This window comes from Rhinoderma darwinii, chromosome 1 (genome assembly GCF_050947455.1).
Source record: "Rhinoderma darwinii isolate aRhiDar2 chromosome 1, aRhiDar2.hap1, whole genome shotgun sequence".
NCBI classification, from domain to species: domain Eukaryota; kingdom Metazoa; phylum Chordata; class Amphibia; order Anura; family Rhinodermatidae; genus Rhinoderma; species Rhinoderma darwinii.
The window spans coordinates 394,133,305-394,155,087 of record NC_134687.1 but is presented as its reverse complement, the minus strand read 5'-3'; the positions used below and the strand labels follow the sequence as shown (position 1 = coordinate 394,155,087).

Here is a 21,783-nt window from a genome sequence, read left to right as displayed (position 1 = left end):
TTGAATAAGGAAGGCTATCACTCCATTTTGCAACGCCATGCCATACCCTGTGGACAGCGCTTGATTAGAGCCAATTTCATCCTACAACAGGACAATGACCCAAAGCACACCTCCAAATTATGCAAGAACTATTTAGGGAAGAAGCAGGCAGCTGGTATTCTATCTGCAATGGAGTGGCCAGCACAGTCACCAGATCTCAACCCCATAGAGCTGTTGTGGGAGCAGCTTGACCGTATGGTACGCAAGAAGTGCCCATCAAGCCAATCCAACTTGTGGGAGGGGCTTCTGGAAGCATGGGGTGAAATTTCTCCCGATTACCTCAGCAAATTAACAGCTAGAATGCCAAAGATCTGCAATGCTGTAATTGCTGCAAATGGAGCATTCTTTGACTAAAGCAAAGTTTGAAGGAGAAAATTCTTATTTCAAATAAAAATCATTATTTCTAACATTGTCAATGTCTTGACTATATTTTCTAGTCATTTTGCAACTCATTTGATAAATATAAGTGTGAGTTTTCATGGAAAACACAAAATTGTCTGGGTGACCCCAAACTTTTGAACGGTAGTGTACATTTGGTATCACTGTAATTGTATTGACCCGCAGAATAAAGTTAAGTTGTTGTTTTTACCGCACAGTGAAAGTGGTAAAAATGAAACCCAAAAAGCAATGGAGGAATCAGTTTTTTCCCAATTTCACCCCACAAAGAATTTTATTTTCAGTTTCCCAGTACATTTTATGGTACTTTAAATGGTGTCAAGAGAAACTACAACTCTTCCCGCAAAAAAAAATAAGCCCTCACACCGCTCTATTGACGGAAAAATAAAAAAGTTATGGCGTTTGGAAGGCGTGGAGTGAAAAACTAAAATGGAAAAGCAAAAAGATTAGTCCTGCAAAGGTTAATTAATTTCTATTAAAAAAATAAATTATTACCACATGTGGGGTATTGTCGTACTCGGGAGAGATTGAGTTACAAATTTAGGGTGACTTTCTCCTTTATCCCTTGTGAAAATGAAAAAATGTAACATTTTAATGGACAAAAATGTTTATATTAATTTTCACGGCCTAATTCTACTAAATTCGGCAAAAAACCTGTGTGGTATAAATGCTCACTATACCCCTAGAAAAAAATTCCTTGAGGGGTGTAGTTTCCAAATTGGGTAACTTTTGGGGTGTTTCCACTGTTTTGTTCCCTCCAGGGACTGAAAACCATTCCAGCAAAAATCTGCGCTCCAAAATCCAAATGGCGCTCCCTCCCTTCTGAGCACTGCTGTGAGGCCAAACAGCAGTTTATTACCACATATGGGGTATTTCCGTAATCGGAAGAAGATGCTTTACAAATGTTGGGGTGCATTTTCTTCTTTATTCCTTGTAAATATTACAAATTTCTATGTTTTTTCAGAAAAAAAGTAGATTTTAATTTTCACAGACTAAGGCCTCATGCACACGACCGTAAAAACTCCCGTTATTACGGGTCGTAATTACGATCCGTAATAACGGGCTCATAGACTTCTATTGGCGACGGGTGCCTTCCCGTTTTCTCACGGGAAGGTGCCCGTGCCGTTGAAAAAGATAGAACATGTCCTATTTCAGGCCGTAATAACGGCACGGACAGTCCATAGAAGTCTATGGAGCTCTCGTAATGACGGGTGGCTACATGTGTGCACCCGTCATTACGGCAGTGTTGCTAAGCGACGTCAGTAAATAGTCACTGTCCAGGGAGCTGAAAGAGTTAACTGATCGGCAGTAACTCTTTCAGCACCCTGGACAGTGACTACCGATCAGAATAAACCTGTAAAAAATAAAAATAAAAGACGTTCATACTTACCGAGAACTTCCTGCTTCCTCCAGTCCGGTCTCCCGGCCGTTGCCTTGGTGACGCATCCCTCTCGACATCCGGCCCGACGTCCTGGATGACGTTTAAGGCCATGTGACCGCTGCAGCCAATCACAGGTCAATCACAGGCTGCAGCGGTCACATGTACAGCCGCGTCATCCAGGGATGTCGGGCTAGATGTGAAGAGAGGGACGCGTCACCAAGACAACGGCCGGTAAGTATGAATTTCTTTAACTTTTATTACAGAAAGGGCTGTCCCTTCGCTCTATCCTGCACTGATAGAGAGAAGGGGCTGCCGATTAGTGCAGTGCTATTTTGCCGCCAAAAACGTGCCCGTAAATACGGGTGGAATACGGGTGACACCGGACCCATATTTACGGGCACGGGTTCGTAAATACTGGTGCAAAACGGGTCGAATACGTGTGACACCGGACCCGTATTTACGCCAGTATTTACGGGTGGGAAAAAATACGGTCGTGTGCATGAGGCCTAACTTCAATAAATATAGCAAAATACCTGTGGTGTCAAAGTGCTAACTATACCCCTAGATAAATTCTTAGAGGGGTCTAGTTTCCAAAATGGGGTCACTTTTGGCGAGTTTCCACTGTTTTGGCACCACAAGACCTCTTCAAACTCGACATGGTGCCTAAAATATAATCTAAAAATAAGCAGGCTCCAAAATCCTCTAGGTGCTCCTTTGCTTCTGGGGCCGGTGTTTCGGTCCATTAGCACACTAGGTTCACATGTGGGATATTCCTAAAAACTGCAGGACCTGGGCAATAAATATTGAGTTGCGTTTCTCTGGTTAAACTTTTCGTGTTACAGAATTTCTTTTATTAAAAATGAATTTCGGCAAAAAAAAATAAAAAAATTGTACATTTCACCTCTACTTTGCTTTTATTTCCTGTGAAACGCCAAAAGGGTTAAGAAACTTTCTGAATGCTGTTTTGTATACTTTGAGGGGTGCAGTTTTTAAAATTGGGTGATTGGGGGTTTCTAATATATAAGGCCCTCAAAACCACTTCAGAACTGAACTGGTCCCTGTAAAAATAGCCTTTTGACATTTTCTTGAAAATGTGAGAAATTGCTGCTAAAGTTCTAAGCGTTGTAACGTCCTAGAAAAATAAAAGGATGTTCAAAAAACGATGCAAACATAAAGTAGACATATGGGAAATGTTAACTAGTAAATATTGTGTGTGGTATTACTATCTGTTTTACAAGCAGATACATTTAAATTTAGAAAAATCATAATTTTTGCAAATTCTCTCTACATTTTGCTGTTTTTCACGAATAAATATAGAATTTATCGTCCAAATTTTTCCACTATCATAAAGTACAATATGTCACGAGAAAACAATCTCAGAATCGCTTGGATAGGTAAAAGCATTCCCAAGTTATTACCACATAAATTGACACATGTCCGATTTAAAAAAAAACGGCTGTGCCACAAGGCAAAAACAAGCTGCGTCCTGAAGGGGTTAAGTTTGTCTAGAAGAAGGAGCAGGTGCACTCTGATACATGTTGGTGTGCAACCAAAGCAACCACCGAGTGACGTCACCGGTTTACTTGCTCCACTACCGCACAGCTGTAAGGACACTGGCTGGACAAACCAGTTTTTGGGGGAATGGTAAAGTCTTTGACCTGTTCATACTAAACCCCCTAGATAAGCGGAGAAACACCAAAGGTCCATAGAGCAGGTTGCAATTTGGAAAACCCTTCGCAATACTATGGTTCATTGCAAAATATTCTATAATACAGTCTCTTTGAAGCAGCTTCTCATTCTTTCCATCTACTGATAATCTCTGAGAAAAATTTACTGACCACTGGTAAATTGCTATACAGGACAACAGTGACATCTGCTGTTCATAGAGTAGAATTATTGTTCTGCCTGGTTGTAGTTTTATAACTAACAGTTTACAGCAGCTGCAGGGGAAATCTAGTGCAAAAAAATCATCTATCTATCTATCTATCCCCATTTAGTATACTGTACATATTAATGTTAGGCTGCTTGCAAATTCTTATGTACATTTTTTTCTTCACAGGAAACGATATTCATTACCTGTTGCACTGAGCATATTAGCGATTGTAATTGGGGCTTTTATAGCAGCCAGGTAATATTTAGTCATTCTAATTTTAAAGATTTCTGTCTTCTAAACAGCTGCTAAGTATTTGTTTTATTTGTACAATTACTCATGGCTCTTTCATAGTTCTTTCACTGTAATGGTTTTTGTTGTTCAGTTTTCATGTAATTGATTTATTTAACATTCTTGTTGTTTTTTTTACCATAGTCTTGAAACTTCTGTGAAATTCCCTCATTTAAATCAACCAAATTTGACTGCATGCGAAAAATATTCAAAATAAACTGTAAGGCTATGTTCACACCTGCAATGTGACATTCCATTCTGCTTCATCAGAGAAGCAGAACAAGGGAATAACGGGCGGCAATGGTTCCGTTGTACAACGGACACCGCCGACGGAACCCATTGACTTCAATGGGTTCAGTCGGCTTTCTGACGTGGTGTCCGTGACTTTACCGGACACAATAGTGCAGCATGCTGCGCTATTCTCTCCAGTAATCCCTGCCCGATCTGCAACAAAGTCTGTATATAGTGGATCTTTTCTGCTGCAGATTTCAACGCAAATCAACAGCGAATCCACAGCAAAACTGCCACGAGATATATGCAGGTTTGCTGCGAATTTGCCATGGATTTCACCCTGTGGATTCCAATGGGTTAAATCCACAGTAGAAATCCATGGCATTTTCACATAAAGAAGAGGTGAGTAGAAGCCTGGATAGCAGATCCACTGTGGACATATAGTTTTTGGACTTTGCAAAGGCATCTGACACTGTCCCTCATAGACATCTAATGGGTAAATTAAGAACTATAGGTTTAGAAAGTATCGTTTGTTATTGGATTAATAGCACGGTTTCTATTTTTGCAGGTGACCCCAAGCTATGTAGTAATGTTCCGTCTATGGTGGATATTCATAAATCCCAAGCTGATTTGAACAAACTAAGTGTTTGGGCATCCACTTGGCAAATTAAATTTAATGAGGATAAATGTAAAGTTTTGCATCTTGGTACTAATAATCTGCATGCATCATATGTCCTAGGGGGAGATACACTGGGAGAGTCATCTAGAATATGCAGTTCAGTTTTGGGCTCCAGTTCATAGAAAGGATGCCCTGGAGTTGGAAAAAATACAAAGAAGAGCAACGAAGCTAATAAGGGGCATGGAGAATTTAAGTTATGAGGAAAGATTAAAAGAATTACATTACTCTTGAAAAGAGGCGACTAAGAGTCAGTTTACACAGAGTTTTTTGACACGGAAACCACGTCGGAAAATGAGCCAAAAGACTGCCAAAAATGCCTCCCATTGATTTCAATGAGAGGCGGAGGCGTTTTTTTCTGCGAGCGGAAAAACCGTCTCGCGGGAAAAAGAAGCGACATGCCCTATCTTCGGGCGTTTACGTCTCTGACCTCCCATTGACATCAATGGGAGGCAGATAAAGCGTATCTCGCGGTGTTTTTGCCCATTGGCGCTCGGGTGAAAAATGCCGGGAAAAATGCGGCAAACAGCGTGCAGGCAGATCAAAATAAAAAAATGTTCTGCCTGCAAAAAACTCTGTGTGAACATACCCTTAGTGTTTCATTATTAACTTGTATAAGTATATAAATGGCCTGTACACAAAAATAACCCCATCCACATATCTTGTAATGTAAACTGCCACAGATTTTTGGTGCAGAATCCTCACCAAAAAACTGCAGCAGTTCCGTCATGTCTGAATGTGACCTGAACGGTAAACTATGGACTTGTATCTAGCAACATTTTTAAATTTATTTTTATTTACTAAAAATTGACATTAGAATTTATCTGAAGTGCTTTCTTACTATTGGACTTCACTATAAAGCAGTTGGGGTTTACCTACTTGATTTCATGGCATAAATGTGGTAAAAATGTTTATAATAGGAGAGGTGCCCCTTCATAATTTACCACAGGCACAAATGGCATTTCTCGTGTGTCTGTAGAAGGCGACATGGTTTTCAAGTCACACCAATTGTGACGGATTTATGAAAGTATTGTTAGTTGGTCAGTAGTGCGCTACATAGTCCCCAGATTTCCTCTTGTAGTATTTTAATGCTGTATCTAATACAAACTGATTGTAGAATTATCAATCCACTGTTTAATATGGGTATTTGTATTTCAGTTTCGATCTTTCTTTTAATTTGGAAGGATACACCATTGTGTTGTTGAATGACGTATTCACTGCTGCCTTTGGGGTTTATACTAAAGAAAAACTTAATCCCAAGGTAATTCTTACTAATGAAAGTTAACTAATTTGTCTAAGACCGCATCCATCCTATATTTTAACTTTTTTCAAATTGATTCAGTTCTACATGATAATGTGCAGGCGTTTACAATACTCACCTCTATATTTTGAATGACTGTCGGAGATTGTCTAAGTTCCTATTTTTAAAAGACCATAGACTTGTCTGAGGCCAGGATCACACATGCAGTTTTTGGTTCAGTTTTTTAAGCCAAAGCCAGAAGTGGAGCCAAAAGGAAGGAAAAGGTATAAAGAAAAGACTAGAACAGTCGACTACGCTATTGTTTCCACGAAAAAAAAATGGAAACATTACGGAACAGAAACAAACGGAAACCAATTGCAACAGAAACATTACCATTGAAATCAATGGTAATGCAAATGAAAGCTGTGGCTTCCGTTTGGCTTTCCTTTCATCGGTTCCTCCGACAGGTGGAACGGAACCGATGAACGGACTCCTCCGCTGATGTGAAAAGGCCTTAAAACTTCATAGAACATTCACACACTTAACCAAATAAGTATTTTCTAATATTTTATTATGTTACTGAATTTCATGTGTGTGTTTTTAATACAGAATTCCCCAACTTTAAAACTCAAGAACCACATTTTAGCCATACCAAATCAAAGGAGTACTTCCAGACAAGAATGAAAACGTCTAAATCCTCCGCTGTTTGTGCTCCACTTTTCCTGCCTTCATTGTATGAGACAGAAAGTAGCTGTCTGACCGCTACAAATTTAAAATCTTACTAGCTTTTATAGGTCACCGAGAGTATCCTCCCCTCAATCTCTCAGTTCACCCTGGCAGTCAATCCGTTAAAGGGTTTTTCCCACTAAGTACAATTATCACCTATCTACAGGATAGGTGATAAAAGTATGATCACTGGGGAAAGGCTACTAGTGACAGGGTAAAACTTCCTTTTTTCCCTGTTATTTCACATCGAATAGCCACCTCTGTAAATTGAAAACTGAATGCATGTATGGAAAAAAGTACCCCACACAGACATGTTGGTAGACATCTTTCCCTCAGTCAAGTAGGAAGTGAACTAACTTTATTTGAACAAAGAAACACAAAAATCTTCTCTGTAGGAAGGTGGGACGTGCTTAAGCCCCATTGACTCCTCAGCTGTAAGTTCTTCTGTACACTCCTCTTGGATTCCAGGGGTGGTGTCTCCATAGGCGTGCCCCTGATACATTCTCCATTTTATTAGATTCCAGTTCTTTGTGTAATATACTGATATATACATACATATATGTGAGGATAATATTTTTGCAAACAATATACATGGTAATGATCCTTGACACTAGGACCCCCACGATCACTACCCCTAGAATAGGTGATAAATGTGCTTAGTGGGAAAATCCCTATAAGGAATCTACCTCCCAGAGACATGTTTGATTGAATCTATGCCTGTAGAATGATGGAGTGATCAGACAGATTATCGCAAACACTTTTTTTTTTTTTTATAGTCTCTACGTTTTTTTGTTTTTTTTTTTAAATAAAAAAAAAAAAAACAAGGAATACTGGGAACTGTAACTTTTAATGGTGACATCGGTGAGGAGGAAGTAACCAGCTAGGGTTTTAATAGAAATTAATATAGCTGCCAGCCAAGGACATAAGTGTTTAAAATCCAATTTCTGCTTTTAATTTTTATGCAAACAGATGTAATCATTTATTTACACACTCTAAAACATATATGCTGATCAGCCCTTTAACCCCTTAAAGAGGTTTTACAGCTATATGAAATTGATGGCCTATCCTCATGAGCACTGCAGCCCCTTCAACACTGCTGATCGGCGGAGGTGCCGAGAGTCGGACCCGCACCGATCAGATGTTGATGGCCTGTCTTGTGGATAAGCCATAAATTTCTTTTAACTGGAAAACCCATTTAGGGTCAATGCACGCGATGCGTATTACATGTGGTTTTGCGGACGGCAGCGCGAAACTGCTGTAGGCTTGCTCCACATCAAACAGACCGTTATCATGAAATAAAGATGTTTTTGTCATCACCGGTGAGTGCCTCTTCTATTTTTTTTTCTTTTTAATCCCAATATTCAACGGGCTGTACTTGTCGATGAGCACCCCATGGGCAATCCTATAGCCGACCCCACATATCACTGTGTCTGAATTGCGCATCTTTTCCTTCTTTTTAAAAAAAATGTAATTGATGTTTATTAACTTGTTCTGGGGGTAAAAAATTGCAATTTCACCATAGTTTTTTTTGGGTGTTTTTTTTAAATTATTATTATTTATTTATTTTTACGCTTTCTGTTTAAAGAACATGTTTGCTTCATTCTATGAGTCGGTACGATTACAGCGATTTTTTTTATAGTCTTTATTTTTTGGTATTTGTATTTTTTTGTTTTAGTACTTTTGCTGAATAAAATCATGTTTTTTTGGGGCACCACTTCACGACACCAATACCTTTTTTTTTTTTTTTTTTTTTCCTATTCTTCTTCAGTCGACGTAACCATATAAGGACATGTTTTTTGCAAGTTGTAGCTTTTTTCCACCAATGTTTTAAGCAATTCCATTTTATTTTTTTCACAATGAAGTTTAAATAATGTAATCTTTTTTTTCTGCGGGTTGTTACAATTGCAACGGTACCATATGTCTATTTGTTTTTTTTATTCACCTTTTTTCTATGGGCTTATTCATTTTAAAATTTTATTGAACGAAATAATTTTTTTTGTTTGTTTCTTCCCCCTAGCAGACTAGAAGCTGCGATCTTTTGATCACTTACATAATGCTTTGTTAGGGTATGTTCACACGCAGTGTTTTCAGACGTAATTTGGGCGTTTTACGCCTCGAATTACGCCTGAAAAAAACGCCCGTAATACGCCTACAAACATCTGCCCATTGCTTTCAATGGGAATTACGATGTTCTGTTCCCATGAGCCTTTATTTTACGCGTCGCTGTCAAAATACGGTGCGTAAAATGACGGCTCGTCAAAAGAAGTGCAGGACACTTCTTGGGACATTTTTGGAGGCGTTTTTCATTGACTCCATGGAAAAACAGCTCCAAAAATGGCCGTAAAAAACGTGAGTTGTTAAAAAAACGTCTGAAGATCTGGGGCTGTTTTCGCCTGAAAACGGCTCCGTATTTTCAGACGTATTTTGCGTTTGCGTGTGAACATACCCTTATACATAGTAATCCAAACCATTATGCATAGCATGGCCTATTCGGCAGATGCCTTAGGCAGACCTGCCATCGAAGCCCATCGGAACTCTGATCGAGTTGTGCTGATATGCTGACAGAGGAAGCCCCCTTCCTCTGTCAAACTCTTTAGATGCCACGGTCACTTTTGCCTGCTGCATCTAAAGAGTTAACCAAGTCACTCAGGTACTCTCACTCCCCGCCACTGTGTCTGTACTTGCAGTGTGGAGTGAGCTTGTGAGAGTGCGTGGGAAACCCGGAACGGCTGTCCCTGGGGTAACTAGCGGACCCTTATTCACGTCCTAATGGAAAGTGGCACTTTCTATTAGGACGTGAAAAGACGGAGCTGTGATGTAGAAGTGGTAATTATACCTCCCAGTATAGCTTTTAGATGCATCTCCCACAAGAAATGCAAATGGTCACAAAATTTTCAACAAACTTTGTCAATAGTACAAGCAAATTTGTAATATATCTGATCAGCGAAAAATGCCTTTCTTAACTTATCAAGCTTCTTACCCGTCTCCCGCTTAACGGATCACTCACTCAGAAATTACAGCTTAGGGCCTGTTCACATCACCGTTCATTTCCGTTCCGGGGTTCCGTCAGAGGGTTCCGTCGGGTGAACCCCGCAACGGAAAGTGAAAGTGACAGCACAGCTTCCGTTTCAGTCACCATTGATCTCAATGGTGATGGAAACATTGCTAATGCTTTCCGTTCGTCAACATTCCGGCTGGTTTCCGGTTTTCCGGCCGGGGATTGGGGATTCCGCTACAGAAGTGAGTGACTACACTGTCCATATATGGACACAGCGTTGTCACTCACTTCTGAGGTGGAATCTCCGACTCTATGGCCGGGGATTCCGCTACAGGAGAAGTGAGTGACTACACTGTCCATATATGGACACAGTGACGTCACTCACTTCTGAAGCGGAATTCCCGACCTGTGGCAGGGAATTCCTCTCCAGGAGAAGTCAGTGACTACACTGTCCATATATGGACATTGAAGTCAGTGACTTCTCCTGGAATGTAGGGAGGGGGGGATGGGTGCAACCAACAGGGGGCTGTGTGGCATCACCTACAGGGGACTTGGTGGCATCACCTACAGGGGGCTGGGTGGCATGGCATTACCCACAAGGGGCAGGGTGGCATTACCCACAAGGGGCAGGGTGGCATTACCAACAGGGAGATCGGTGGCATTACCTACAAGGGGCAGGGTGGCATTACCTACAAGGGGCAGGGTGGCATTACCAACAGGGAGCTCGGTGGCATTACCTACAAGGGGCAGGGTGGCATTACCTACAAGGGGCAGGGTGGCATTACCTACAGGGGGCAGGGTGGCATTACCTATAGGGGGCTGGGTGGCATTACCAACAGGGGGCTGTGTGTCAATAAAGTTAAATGAAATTCATCAGATTTTAAAACGGACAGGGAAAAAAACGGATGCAAAACGGGTCAAAATCGGCTGTTAAAAACGGCCCGGAACGAAATCGGAACGGATGCAAAACGGATGCAAACCGGCCGGGAAAAACGGCCCAAAACGGCCGATTTTATCGGCCAACACTCGGACCCTGTCGTGTGAATGAGGCCTTAGATAGAGGCAGAGAGACACACAGATGCTTCAGCCTCTGGTAAGTATTATGTCTCACCCCAGGGCTGGATTCACAGCTACACTGCTCATTACTGCGGTGTAATGTTCTCCATGTTGCTGTTGCTTCGATATGTGATAAGAGATAAGGGAGCAGGAAAAAAAAGGAAAGAAAGAAAACCGTGATAATGTGGTGGTGCTAAATTCAGTTATACTTTGTATTGTATCTTTCAGTAGCCCTGTTGCCAAGTTTCTGTATTGGTCTCACTTCTCTTGTATTATTGGTATGCAATGTAATATTCCACTACCCGCATAAAGTGAGCCACATGTTTGGCTAGATAGTAATATGTGGATCATGAGCAATTAGTTTGGAAAACAGGTCTAAATTATCAGCATATTCAGATACATTTACTGCATTTGGGATGAGGTGGACAGAACAAAGAGCTGTTCACTGTATATGTCTTCATTTTGAAAATACAGAAACCTTTTTTTCTTCTGCTGCTAAAATTTGCATTTTCTTGTTTCATTTTCCAGGAATTGGGTAAATATGGTGTCCTTTTTTATAATGCTGCTTTCATGATTTTACCTACATTGCTTTTCACCATCTGGACTGGGGAATTTGAAAAGGTAAGTCTATTTTTTTTTATTATGGATACAAATATTTTCATGTATAGTAAATATGTAAATGCATAGATAAGCAAACTTATGCAGAATGGCAAGCCGCATGATTTACTTAATACCATTTCTTGACCGTATGGAAAAGCGTATTTTTAGCATGGTATTTTACCAACTTCTACTGCATGAACTAGAAGGGTTCAGTCACAAGCGGCAGATTTTGTTGCAGTTTATCTGAATGGAAGTTTCAGAAAACCATGCACCTGTTGTAGAAATAACCTCATTCATATGAATAGAACGGACTTTCAGTCGAAGAAATTTCAGCAACAAAATCTACCACGTGTGATTGCAGCCCTAATCTGAGGACAGGGAACTCTTTTCCACAGAGCTTCTTAAAGGCACCGACCTCATTCGGCCAGTTCTGCTTATTTATAAATTATGTGCTTTAATGTTAAACAGCTATTTATTGATAACATCACACAGTTATAGGGTATGTACACTTTTAAAGGCAATTTTTTAAAAATAAATCAATGACTTATTTTCTTTTGAACAACTTTTTATTGTTTTTCTAATATTTGTATACATAGAAACGATATCTTGCGGTCAAAGTCGAATCCGTCAGGTCTGCAGGACTGACGGCTTAGGTGAATGCTGGTCCTGCATGTCTCTGCTATCCAGCTATTATCGGTCACATCTAAGTTCATGAAAAAAATGTGTAGAACTTGTTAGATGGTGACAACCACCACTGAATATTAATATCATCCTATTCAAGCCTGTAACAACATATGTGTATTTCAACTTGGACTGTCACACCAAAGTACCAGAGACCCAGGCTCTAACACAATAATGGGACCCTTATACAACAATGCCCCAAAGGTCCAGCAGAAGGCAACCCCATTTAGAACGGATCACTTGAGTATTTATTTTGGGTTAATTCGCAAATCCGATATTAAGGCTAGGTTCACACACATGATTAAAAATTACACCGTGGCAACGGCCTAAAAATCCGCACCAAAATCCTCAATGAAATCTGCATGTGTTACATGCAGACTTCATAGCGTATATAGCCACGCATTTCACTCTTTACATAGCAATGAATTCCACAATTAAAATCTGCATCATTTCCACCACAGATCGGCATGCTGCGGATGTTACAGCATGCCTAGATTCCGCTACAGATTTTTTACGCTGTAAGTGTATAGGGTATGTTAAAACTCTTAACTTGCTGGTTCTGTATTCACAAGCATAATTGTAAAAAATTTCATAGTACACATTTTTTTAAAGCTTTAAGTCCACTTACCACTTCACGACCATCTCTTTGAAGTGCTTCCATATGCTTTACCTTAGTGCAGGTCCATATGGAAATCACCTCCGCCGCAGGGCATCACCTGCAGGGGGTGTAACCCAGAAGCCCAACAGCACCCCTCCTCAAAGGCCAAGCCCCCTTGGCTCTGAGCCTCAAACCGCACCACAGCAACAGAGATGTCGTACAGCCCCGCCCAAAGTGTTCATTTTTTAATTGCAATAAATCGCTGTAAAATACTGGATATGAAAACCATGTATTTTTTTTTGTTGTTGGGGGTGTGGTTACATTCTACTGTACTCTTTTGCGGAATATCGGTACGGATTCTGCAACCAGAATGCCACAACAATTACGTGATGTGTGAACATAGCCTTAGACCCTTAGGGCCTATTTAGATGAACGTGTAATACGTCCGTGCAACGCGCGTGATTTTCACGCGTGTCACACGGACCTATGTTAGTCTATGGTGCCGTGCAGACTGTCCGTGAGTTTCACGCAGCGGTTGTCCGCTGCGTAAAACTCACGACATGTACTATATTTCTGCATTTCTCATGCATCACGCACCCATTGAAGTCAATGGGTGCGTGAAAATCACGCGCAGCACACGGAAGCACTTCCGTGTGACGCGCGTGATTCGCGCAAGAGCAGTAAAAACTATGAATGAAAACAGAAAAGCACCACGTGCTTTTCTGTTTACAAACATACAAACAGAGTGACATAATGATGGCGGCTGAGCGAAAATCACGCAGCCACGCATCATATGCTGCTGACACACGGAGCTGTTATGTACCTTTTGCGCGCGCAAAATGCCGCGGTTTTTGCGCGCGCAATACGCACACGCTCGTGTGAATCCGGCCTTACTGACATGTTCTGCAATGATCACAGCAAAGGCTATGATGAAATACAAAGCGTTCATGCACATGCTCTCTATAGATGACGGTTAGGACCAAGCAACCCCAGTCTAATGCTGTGTTTAATTCTAAACAAGGTTTCTGTAAAATTCCTATGGAGAGTTCCTATAGCAATAGGACCGGCATTAAAAAAGGATTAAAAAAAAAGCACACAGCCTTTAAAGCAGTTTAGTGCTATGTTAATTGACCCTTGCTCTTTTAGGTTTATTTGATGGTGAAAATACCAAATTCTAGACATATGCTGCTGTTATTAAATGAAGTATATGGACATAATATATGCATAAACTTTATCTCCTTTTAGGCTATACGTTTTAGCAAATGGACAAATTTTTATTTTGCTTTACAATTTCTTCTTGCCTGCATGATGGGGTAAGTAGGCAGAACTTGTTGAAATAATTGAGAAATATACTTGATGTGCAGGTGTATTTATTGTCAGAGGCGTAGCTAGGTTATCCTGCACCCGGGGCAAAGATTCAGATGGGCGCCCCCCCCAACTTATTTCCCGACATCTCCTTCCCCCTCGCCACGTTTGCTTTCTCTACCAATCAATGAGGTGTCATTTTTTTTTCACAATTTTTTTTAATGTAACTCGAGCATAAAAGCATTTCTACGTTTTGCAAGCAATTGTTATATAAGGGAGTTAACATAAAAATAAATTGAAAGAAAATAAATTAAAAAGGACACACACAGCCCCCTGTAGATGGCACCACACACAGCCCCCTGTAGATGGCACCACACACAGCCCCCAGTAGATGGTGCCACACACAGCCCCCAGTAGATGGCGCCACACACAGCCCCCAGTAGATAGCGCCACACACAGCCCCCTGTAGATAGCGCCACACACAGCCCCCTGTAGATAGCGCCACACACAGCCCCCTGTAGATAGCGCCACACACAGCCCCCTGTAGATAGCGCCACACACAGCCCCCTGTAGATAGCGCCACACACAGCCCCCTGTAGATAGCGCCACACACAGCCCCCCCCTTGTAGATAGTGCCACACACAGCCCCCCCTTGTAGATAGCGCCACACACAGCCCCCCCTTGTAGATAGCGCCACACACAGCCCCCCCTTGTAGATAGCGCCACACACAGCCCCCCCTTGTAGATAGCGCCACACACAGCGCCCCTTGTAGATAGCGCCACACACAGCCCCCCTTGTAGATAGCGCCACACACAGCCCCCCTTGTAAACCTCACCACACAGCCCCCCTTGTAAACCGCACCAGACAGCCCCTTGTAGATAGCGGCACACTCCCCCTCTTGTACTTAGCGACACACTGTAAACACAGCGGAGAGTGGTAGCCTACCGCTACCACTCTCCGCTCTGCCTGACGTGGCTCACCGGAGGAGCCGAGGAGGTCAAGCGGCACAGGCAGCGGCGGAGTTCCTTCTGACTAGGGTTGGTGACCGTCCGGGAGTGGACTAGTCCAGTCACCTGACCTGAGTCGTCTGACCTCCTGTCACTAAAGTGAGGTCAGGTGACTGGACCAATCCCAGGCCGTCACAGACACCAGTCAGAACGCCGCCGCATGAACTCCTGGCTCTTCCAAACGCTGATCGCTGCTGCAGGTGTCCGACATACAGGGTGCCTATCCGCAGCAATCGGCTGCTCTGCGGCGCCCCCCTTTCCCGACCACCTATTTGCGCCCCTGTGAATTGTCCTTCCAATCTATTGATGCCAAATTTACTTACTGCCATGATTATTAACGTAACTCCGTGGTCATCATTGCTAAAAATAATTCCCTTTTATGGCTTTAAATAAACAGGCCCACATTTTGTCAGCAGTTAAATAGCAAATGGCATCCAGGTGGGTAACAACCATTGATCGCCTACTTCAAATTTTATATAGTGTAATTTTTTTTTTATAAAGTTGCTATTATATAATATTATATAAAATTAACTTGCATGTTTTGGACCTTAATCAAATAATTAATTTTCGTTATTGGTTACATTTTTATAATGAAATGAAGCTGAAAGATCACATACACGTGATAGCAATAAATGTGCTAAGTCTTTTGCACAAATAAATGGTGTTCAATATGTAAACCAACCACGGAATCAAAAAGACTGTCCTAACATTTAAAGATTTTGGGTGGCCAACAAGTGGTTACGTTGCCGTAATTACCAGGTCCGGATTCACTCCTAAAGGTGGTAGACTACATCTTTACTGCCCTAGGAATTGGATATTAACTGTTTAAGTTAGATTGTAGCTCCTAATGTCTGTGTACTGCAATGTTGTTTTTGTTTAGTAAGTAAGTGTGATCAATTGGCTGCTCATCTCTCTACCACCAAATATTTACATATTCTACTCCTTTTCTCCATGGCAGATTTATGCTACTTTATGCAATAGTACTCTGCAGTTACTATAATTCAGCACTTACCACTACAGTCATTGGCGCCCTCAAGGTAAATCTAAATAGTGTACTTGTTATAATTTCCTGATGTAAGGAAAACTATTACATTGTATTAAAGTGAGCTGTTTCCGTAACTCTTACTCTCTATAATAGGGAATGTTCACACATGATCTGCCTTCTCTTTTTGGAAAGTTTTCAGGATTAGTGGAGGTCCCAACAGTATGACTCCCACGGATCAGTCTAGAGGCACAGCTTGAAGCTCCTGGGCCCCAATGCAAAATTAGTTAAAACCCTTCCCCACAATATAATATGTAATTTATAATATTGGTGTCTTTTTAAATGGCAGATGTGCCTTTGGCTCCCTTTAGGCATCTGGGCACTGGTTTGACTCTTACATTTTCACTACCTATAGCTACTCCCCTGTATCAGAAATTTAGGACATATCCAGTTAATAAGACCTGAATATCTGCCTTGATGATGTCATCATAATAAATTTTTACTTTAATTAGTTTAGATAAACAACAATATTGACCCCTAAAGTAGGAAGAATCAGAGTGCGAGACATGTGATATACAGCGTAGGGCTTGGTGGCATATACACCACTTATATAGCGCTGTGTCACTGGTACATCCATAGTTGATGGAATTGTCCTTTAACATTGTTAAATAGTTAATAAGTAAAGCCTTTCTAATGTGTCATAGATAACCAATTTTAAAGGAATTTTCTTAGACATAGCTGTTTCTGTAACTCCCCTAGACTTTAATGGAGGGAACGGAACACACGTGCGGCCACCCTCTACATATAGTCTGCTTCTGGATGCGGCAGCCTTTTCTTGCAACCACGTGGGATATGCTAAAAATGTCTAAAATGGGAAAACCCTTTAAGGACTATTTGACACAGTTTATTACATTTATGTTATTGTTTTCTATAGAATGTATCTATCGCCTACATTGGAATTTTTATTGGAGGAGATTATATGTTTTCTTGGCTCAACTTTATAGGCTTAAATATTTGGTAAGTACCATGCATGTTTTATTATTACTAAATCTTTGTACATAATGCACTGAATTACAATTGTTATAATTACTACACTTTCTTTGATTTTTAAAGAATCAGTACAGTATATGAATAGTAGATTCAGTAAAGTATAACTTCAATAGTGGACTGTGATGGGTAGATTTTTCTTCAAGGAAAACCCAGAAAATTTCTAGCACAAAGTTTTAAGTGTGAGCTTTTAATTTGGTGTCTGCATTCCTGGCCTGAGAAACAAACTAGATTGCATTTAAAGAATCCAATTCCTACATTTTTTAACCTTCTATGGGTTTAACATTTATCAATATGGTTGGATCTTGGTTTAAAAAAATAAATAAATCTAACATGGAACTCTTCACAAGTCTTGGCAGGTCAGTAATAACATTTTCCTTAACTATTGGTGTGTTGAGATACAAATGTAGTGTTATTATTTCTTTGAGGTGCACAGATGGTAAAATCTCACAATTTTGTATGACATAATTGAATATATGCCTTATATCTCTGTTTTTACATTAAATCTTGAAAATACCGGTATATATTGCATAATAAGGTGAGAATGTCATGTAATAAAGAAGACTCGAAGCTTACGATCAACCTATATAAGCCGCTCTAGATGCTGAAGAACATATGTAAAGAATTGACCGTTTAAGCTCACTCATTAGCTTGTACGATGATTTTACTCTAGTAAAGGACCAAATGAGGGCAGAACCTAGATGTAAGCTGTTCAATATCACATTCCATTGGGCAGAAAGCCTTTCTTCACCAACCGGGCCAAAATTTTTGGCTTCAGTGTTTATGAACTTCTCAATTTCTTCTTGTTCTATCAACACTTCTGACCACAAGTGTCAATGGTAGGGAAAATGTTTTGTCTGATTTGGAACCAGACTAAATATTCCCCAAGTGCATGTAGCACGGATGTCTACTGTTTTATATGTGACACTGAATATTTTCTGACCTTTAAACAAAGTGTAATATTGCAAAAAGAAAACCTAAATACATACCCCTTTTAATTTATTACAACATTAAAGGCTTGATCCACCGTTGCAAACAATTTTTTAGATGCATAAATATATTTGTGCACTTACATCACCAATGTAAAAAGCAACACCCCCTGTGAACTTAATAACTGGTTGTTGGTTAATGCATTTATCCATAGAACCTTATTCCTAATGGTTTTGGGAATATTCAGGAGAATATGAGGTTAGCATTGATGATGGTCTTGGATATCGGTTATTTTCCCTTACATGAATGCCACTCTGCAAAGAAATAAAGGGGATAATTCCTCAATAGCCATGTGAAGCACTGATCTCAGTGTAAAGAAGATATATGGTTGCAATTGCAGCTAATGGCTATGGTTATTCTGTTAAAGTGGTTTTCTCACCAAACATAGTAATTGTTTGATTACTGGGGACCCCACCAATCACAGATCCTGTGGATTGGTGATAAATGTGTTTTGGTGATCCAAAATCCCATGCTAAGCAAAAATTAGGTATTTCCTTAGAGGTGTTTTCCCACCATTCAATGTGGCAATATAAAATTATAGGAAACAAAGAGAATGTGGCAAATTACTGAAAAAGCTGAAAGAGTTTTAGGCTACATGCACACGTTGCGTATTTTGCTAAGGAAAATACGCACCAAAACCGCAGCAATAAGCAGGAAATTTGCATGTAAAAACCGGACCACATCGTGCGTCTTTCGGTGCAGTTTTTATGCTCGTCTCACGTCTCATGCTGCGGGTTTTGATGTGATTTCTCCTTCGAACTAGGCAGATACAATTTGCAACCGGAAATACAAGATAAATTGACATCCTGCGGATTTTAAAATATGTACCGCAGGTCAATTTCCGTCCCGGAAAACACTGCAGCGTGTACATGAGATTTCCGACAATCTCATTGACTATGCTGGTACTGTGTTATGCTGCGGTTTTGCCTCACGCAAATACGCATGGCAAAACCGCATGTAATGTGCATTGAGCCTCAAGGTTAAATACGTTGTCCAACCGGGTTAATAGCAATCATGAAAACATGAGTATATGGAGAAGCTGAAACATCTCTTGTAGAAGAGAGAAAAAAAGGGTCCTAGAACACCGTAACTTTCAGAGCATTGTATTGGTTGGTTAATCTAAATATGAAATTACTGAAAATATGCCTTAATATTTAGTGGTGGGTTCCTATAAAGTAAAGCCACCATATAATCTTAGGGAACTGCTTTCTAACAACCATCAAAAATGTTTGCATTACGAAAAATTCTTCCTTTTTTAAGGTTTTAATTCTAATACACTGGGCAGCTACAGGAAAACAAAGTTCAGATTACTTCTTGCCCTCGTAAAGCAAAGACAGACCATGTTAAAGCTGCGTGTAGTTGGCGGTCTGCAAAGTCTGTTAACTGCTCCTAGCAGTCTCTAGTCAGCAAGGGATGGCTGGTCAGAGAAACCTTAAAATCTGACGGCCGCGATCAAAAGCCCTATCAGGATTGGAGCAGATTTGTAATAACAATATCCCAATATACTGCTTCTATTAACAACCGTTTCCTAATATTTAGTTGAGTATAGGCCCTGAACCCTAAAGTACAACCGTCTCTCTGCAACTATTGGGTTTGATGAAATCTCTGTCAACAAGGAAACTGTCCAAGGCTGGACTAAATCATCCTAAATTGTGGTCACAGTATTATAACCTGCATTAAAATGTCATATATAGATTGGGGGCTCTTGAATGGAAAACCATGGATGGGTTCGCACAGTGCTGTGGTTTTTTTTTAGTTTTTTTTTTCCGTTTCTTAAATGGTCAGGGATGTCTTCAGCCGCATCAGAAATGCATTCAAAAGGTTAAAATACCCTCAGTTCACAGGGGTTAAGGTACAAACGTTGAGTTTTACATACAGCTAAATAACAGGTAAAGGATGGGTAGAAGGGGTAAGGGAAGAAAAAAATTGTCAATAAAGGTAGTACAGTAAGTACAATAACATGGTCATGTATGGCTTCCCTTCTCTATCACCATAAATGTTCTAATTTCCCATGTCTGCTTTCCATGATGTTGCCGCAAACCTATTTGCTATATGTGCTTTTCATCTCAGGTTTTAAAGTTGCAGCTCCTGTTTCCAGTGAAGACACATTTGTTTAGAAAGAGTAAATAGAATGGAGAAAAGTGACATCACATTATCCATTGCTGGAGACCTTTAGAATGTGAATAACCATTATAATGTCCACAGTGAATAACACCAACAACTTCTGGTCTATTTTGAACATAAATACAATGTAAGGCCGGATTCACACGAGCGTGTGCGTTTTGCGTGCACAAAAAACACCGCGCAAAAGGTCTATAAAAGCTCCGTGTGTCATGAGCATATGATGCGTGGCTGCGTGATTTTCGCACAGCCGCCATCATTATGACGTGGTGCTTTTCTGTTTTCATTCATAGTTTTGACTACTGTAGCGCGCATTGACTTCAATGGGTGCATGATGCGCGAAAAACTGGCAAATATAGGACATGTCATGAGTTTTACGCAGCGGACACACGCTGCGTGAAAATCACTGACAGTCTGAACGGCCCCATTGACTAACATAGGTCCGTGTGACGCACGTAAAAATCACGCGCATAGCACGGACGTATTATACGTTCGTCTGAATAAGCCCTAAGAATAATCATTAATTTGGGTTTCATTTCTCTTCTTGCATTTCAGCATGGCTGGTGGAGCAGCATATTCTTTTGTAACATTATGGGATGTGCCACCATTAGCAGACAAGCATCCAAGCGCATATAGCTGGGAAGAACAAAAGACTGCTTTATCACGTGGTTTAGAGTCAGAAATAAAAAAAAACTTTTTGAATACAAAGACTTTACAGAACGCTTAATAAAATATTATTTGAAACACTTGTCTGCAAAGTTCAAGGGTTCAAACCTATGGAAAATCCAACACATCTCTAAAATAGAGAGAGATTTTGGTGAGGATTCATTAAAGGAAATACAATGTATGGCAAATTGAACTGTTGTGAAGAAGACTTCCTACTGCATTCCTTTTCACCATGGTGAAGTATCAACTCCAATTCTAACGCTATCGTGCGTATGTCTATAATTTAGGATGCTATTTCATTTTTATTTTTAAGAATGATCATAAGGGAGACATTTCAGAGACTTAAAATGCCCAAGTTATCCAATCTATAGAGGCTTATTCTTCTATAAAGCGCAGAGACCAAAAAATGTGCCACTCCATTGTGTATTCAAAAATGTTTTTATAAATGATGTAATATATTCATATGCGTTACCCATTTCAAAAGTTGGCATGTAACTTACTGTCACAGCTGTTGGCTCAACAGTCTGGGTCCACCTCTGAAAAGGGGGTATGTGGCTGAACGGAGAAGCCTAGGATTAAATTGGATGTGTAAGTATTTTATGGTCCGTGTAAACTCTGATCACGGATTAAAGTAGTCGTTCTGTAGAATATTTGCAAAGAATATCTATAAAGCTAATCATAAACTTAAAGTAAAGTAATCTAACCATGTAAATTTAAATATTACAACTGTGGAAAAAAGCTCCATTGGGTTGGTTTCTCATCATATTTGCACAAAGGAAATGACTGGGCAGTAACTGTAGAACAGTGTGAATTGCTGTAAAAAATGGAGTACTAGAGAAACAAACGCACAGTAAAGGCATGTAAAAGAAAGATCGTGAAAT

The 21,783-nt window shown here is 40.3% G+C and overlaps 1 protein-coding gene across 1 annotated transcript in view; it reads left to right on the top strand.

The window, feature by feature from the left end:
• SLC35D2 (solute carrier family 35 member D2) overlaps nucleotides 1-21,095 on the top strand; it is a 49,596-nt gene extending 28,501 nt beyond the window's left edge. Inside the window, exons 6-12 of the mRNA XM_075852408.1 lie at nucleotides 3,876-3,944; nucleotides 6,043-6,145; nucleotides 11,433-11,525; nucleotides 14,029-14,096; nucleotides 16,055-16,133; nucleotides 17,013-17,095; nucleotides 20,792-21,095. Coding sequence (XP_075708523.1) covers nucleotides 3,876-3,944; nucleotides 6,043-6,145; nucleotides 11,433-11,525; nucleotides 14,029-14,096; nucleotides 16,055-16,133; nucleotides 17,013-17,095; nucleotides 20,792-20,963 — 667 coding nt within the window. The 3' untranslated portion in view covers nucleotides 20,964-21,095. The remainder of the gene's footprint in view (nucleotides 1-3,875; nucleotides 3,945-6,042; nucleotides 6,146-11,432; nucleotides 11,526-14,028; nucleotides 14,097-16,054; nucleotides 16,134-17,012; nucleotides 17,096-20,791) is intronic.
• The last annotated feature ends 688 nt before the right edge of the window (nucleotides 21,096-21,783 follow it).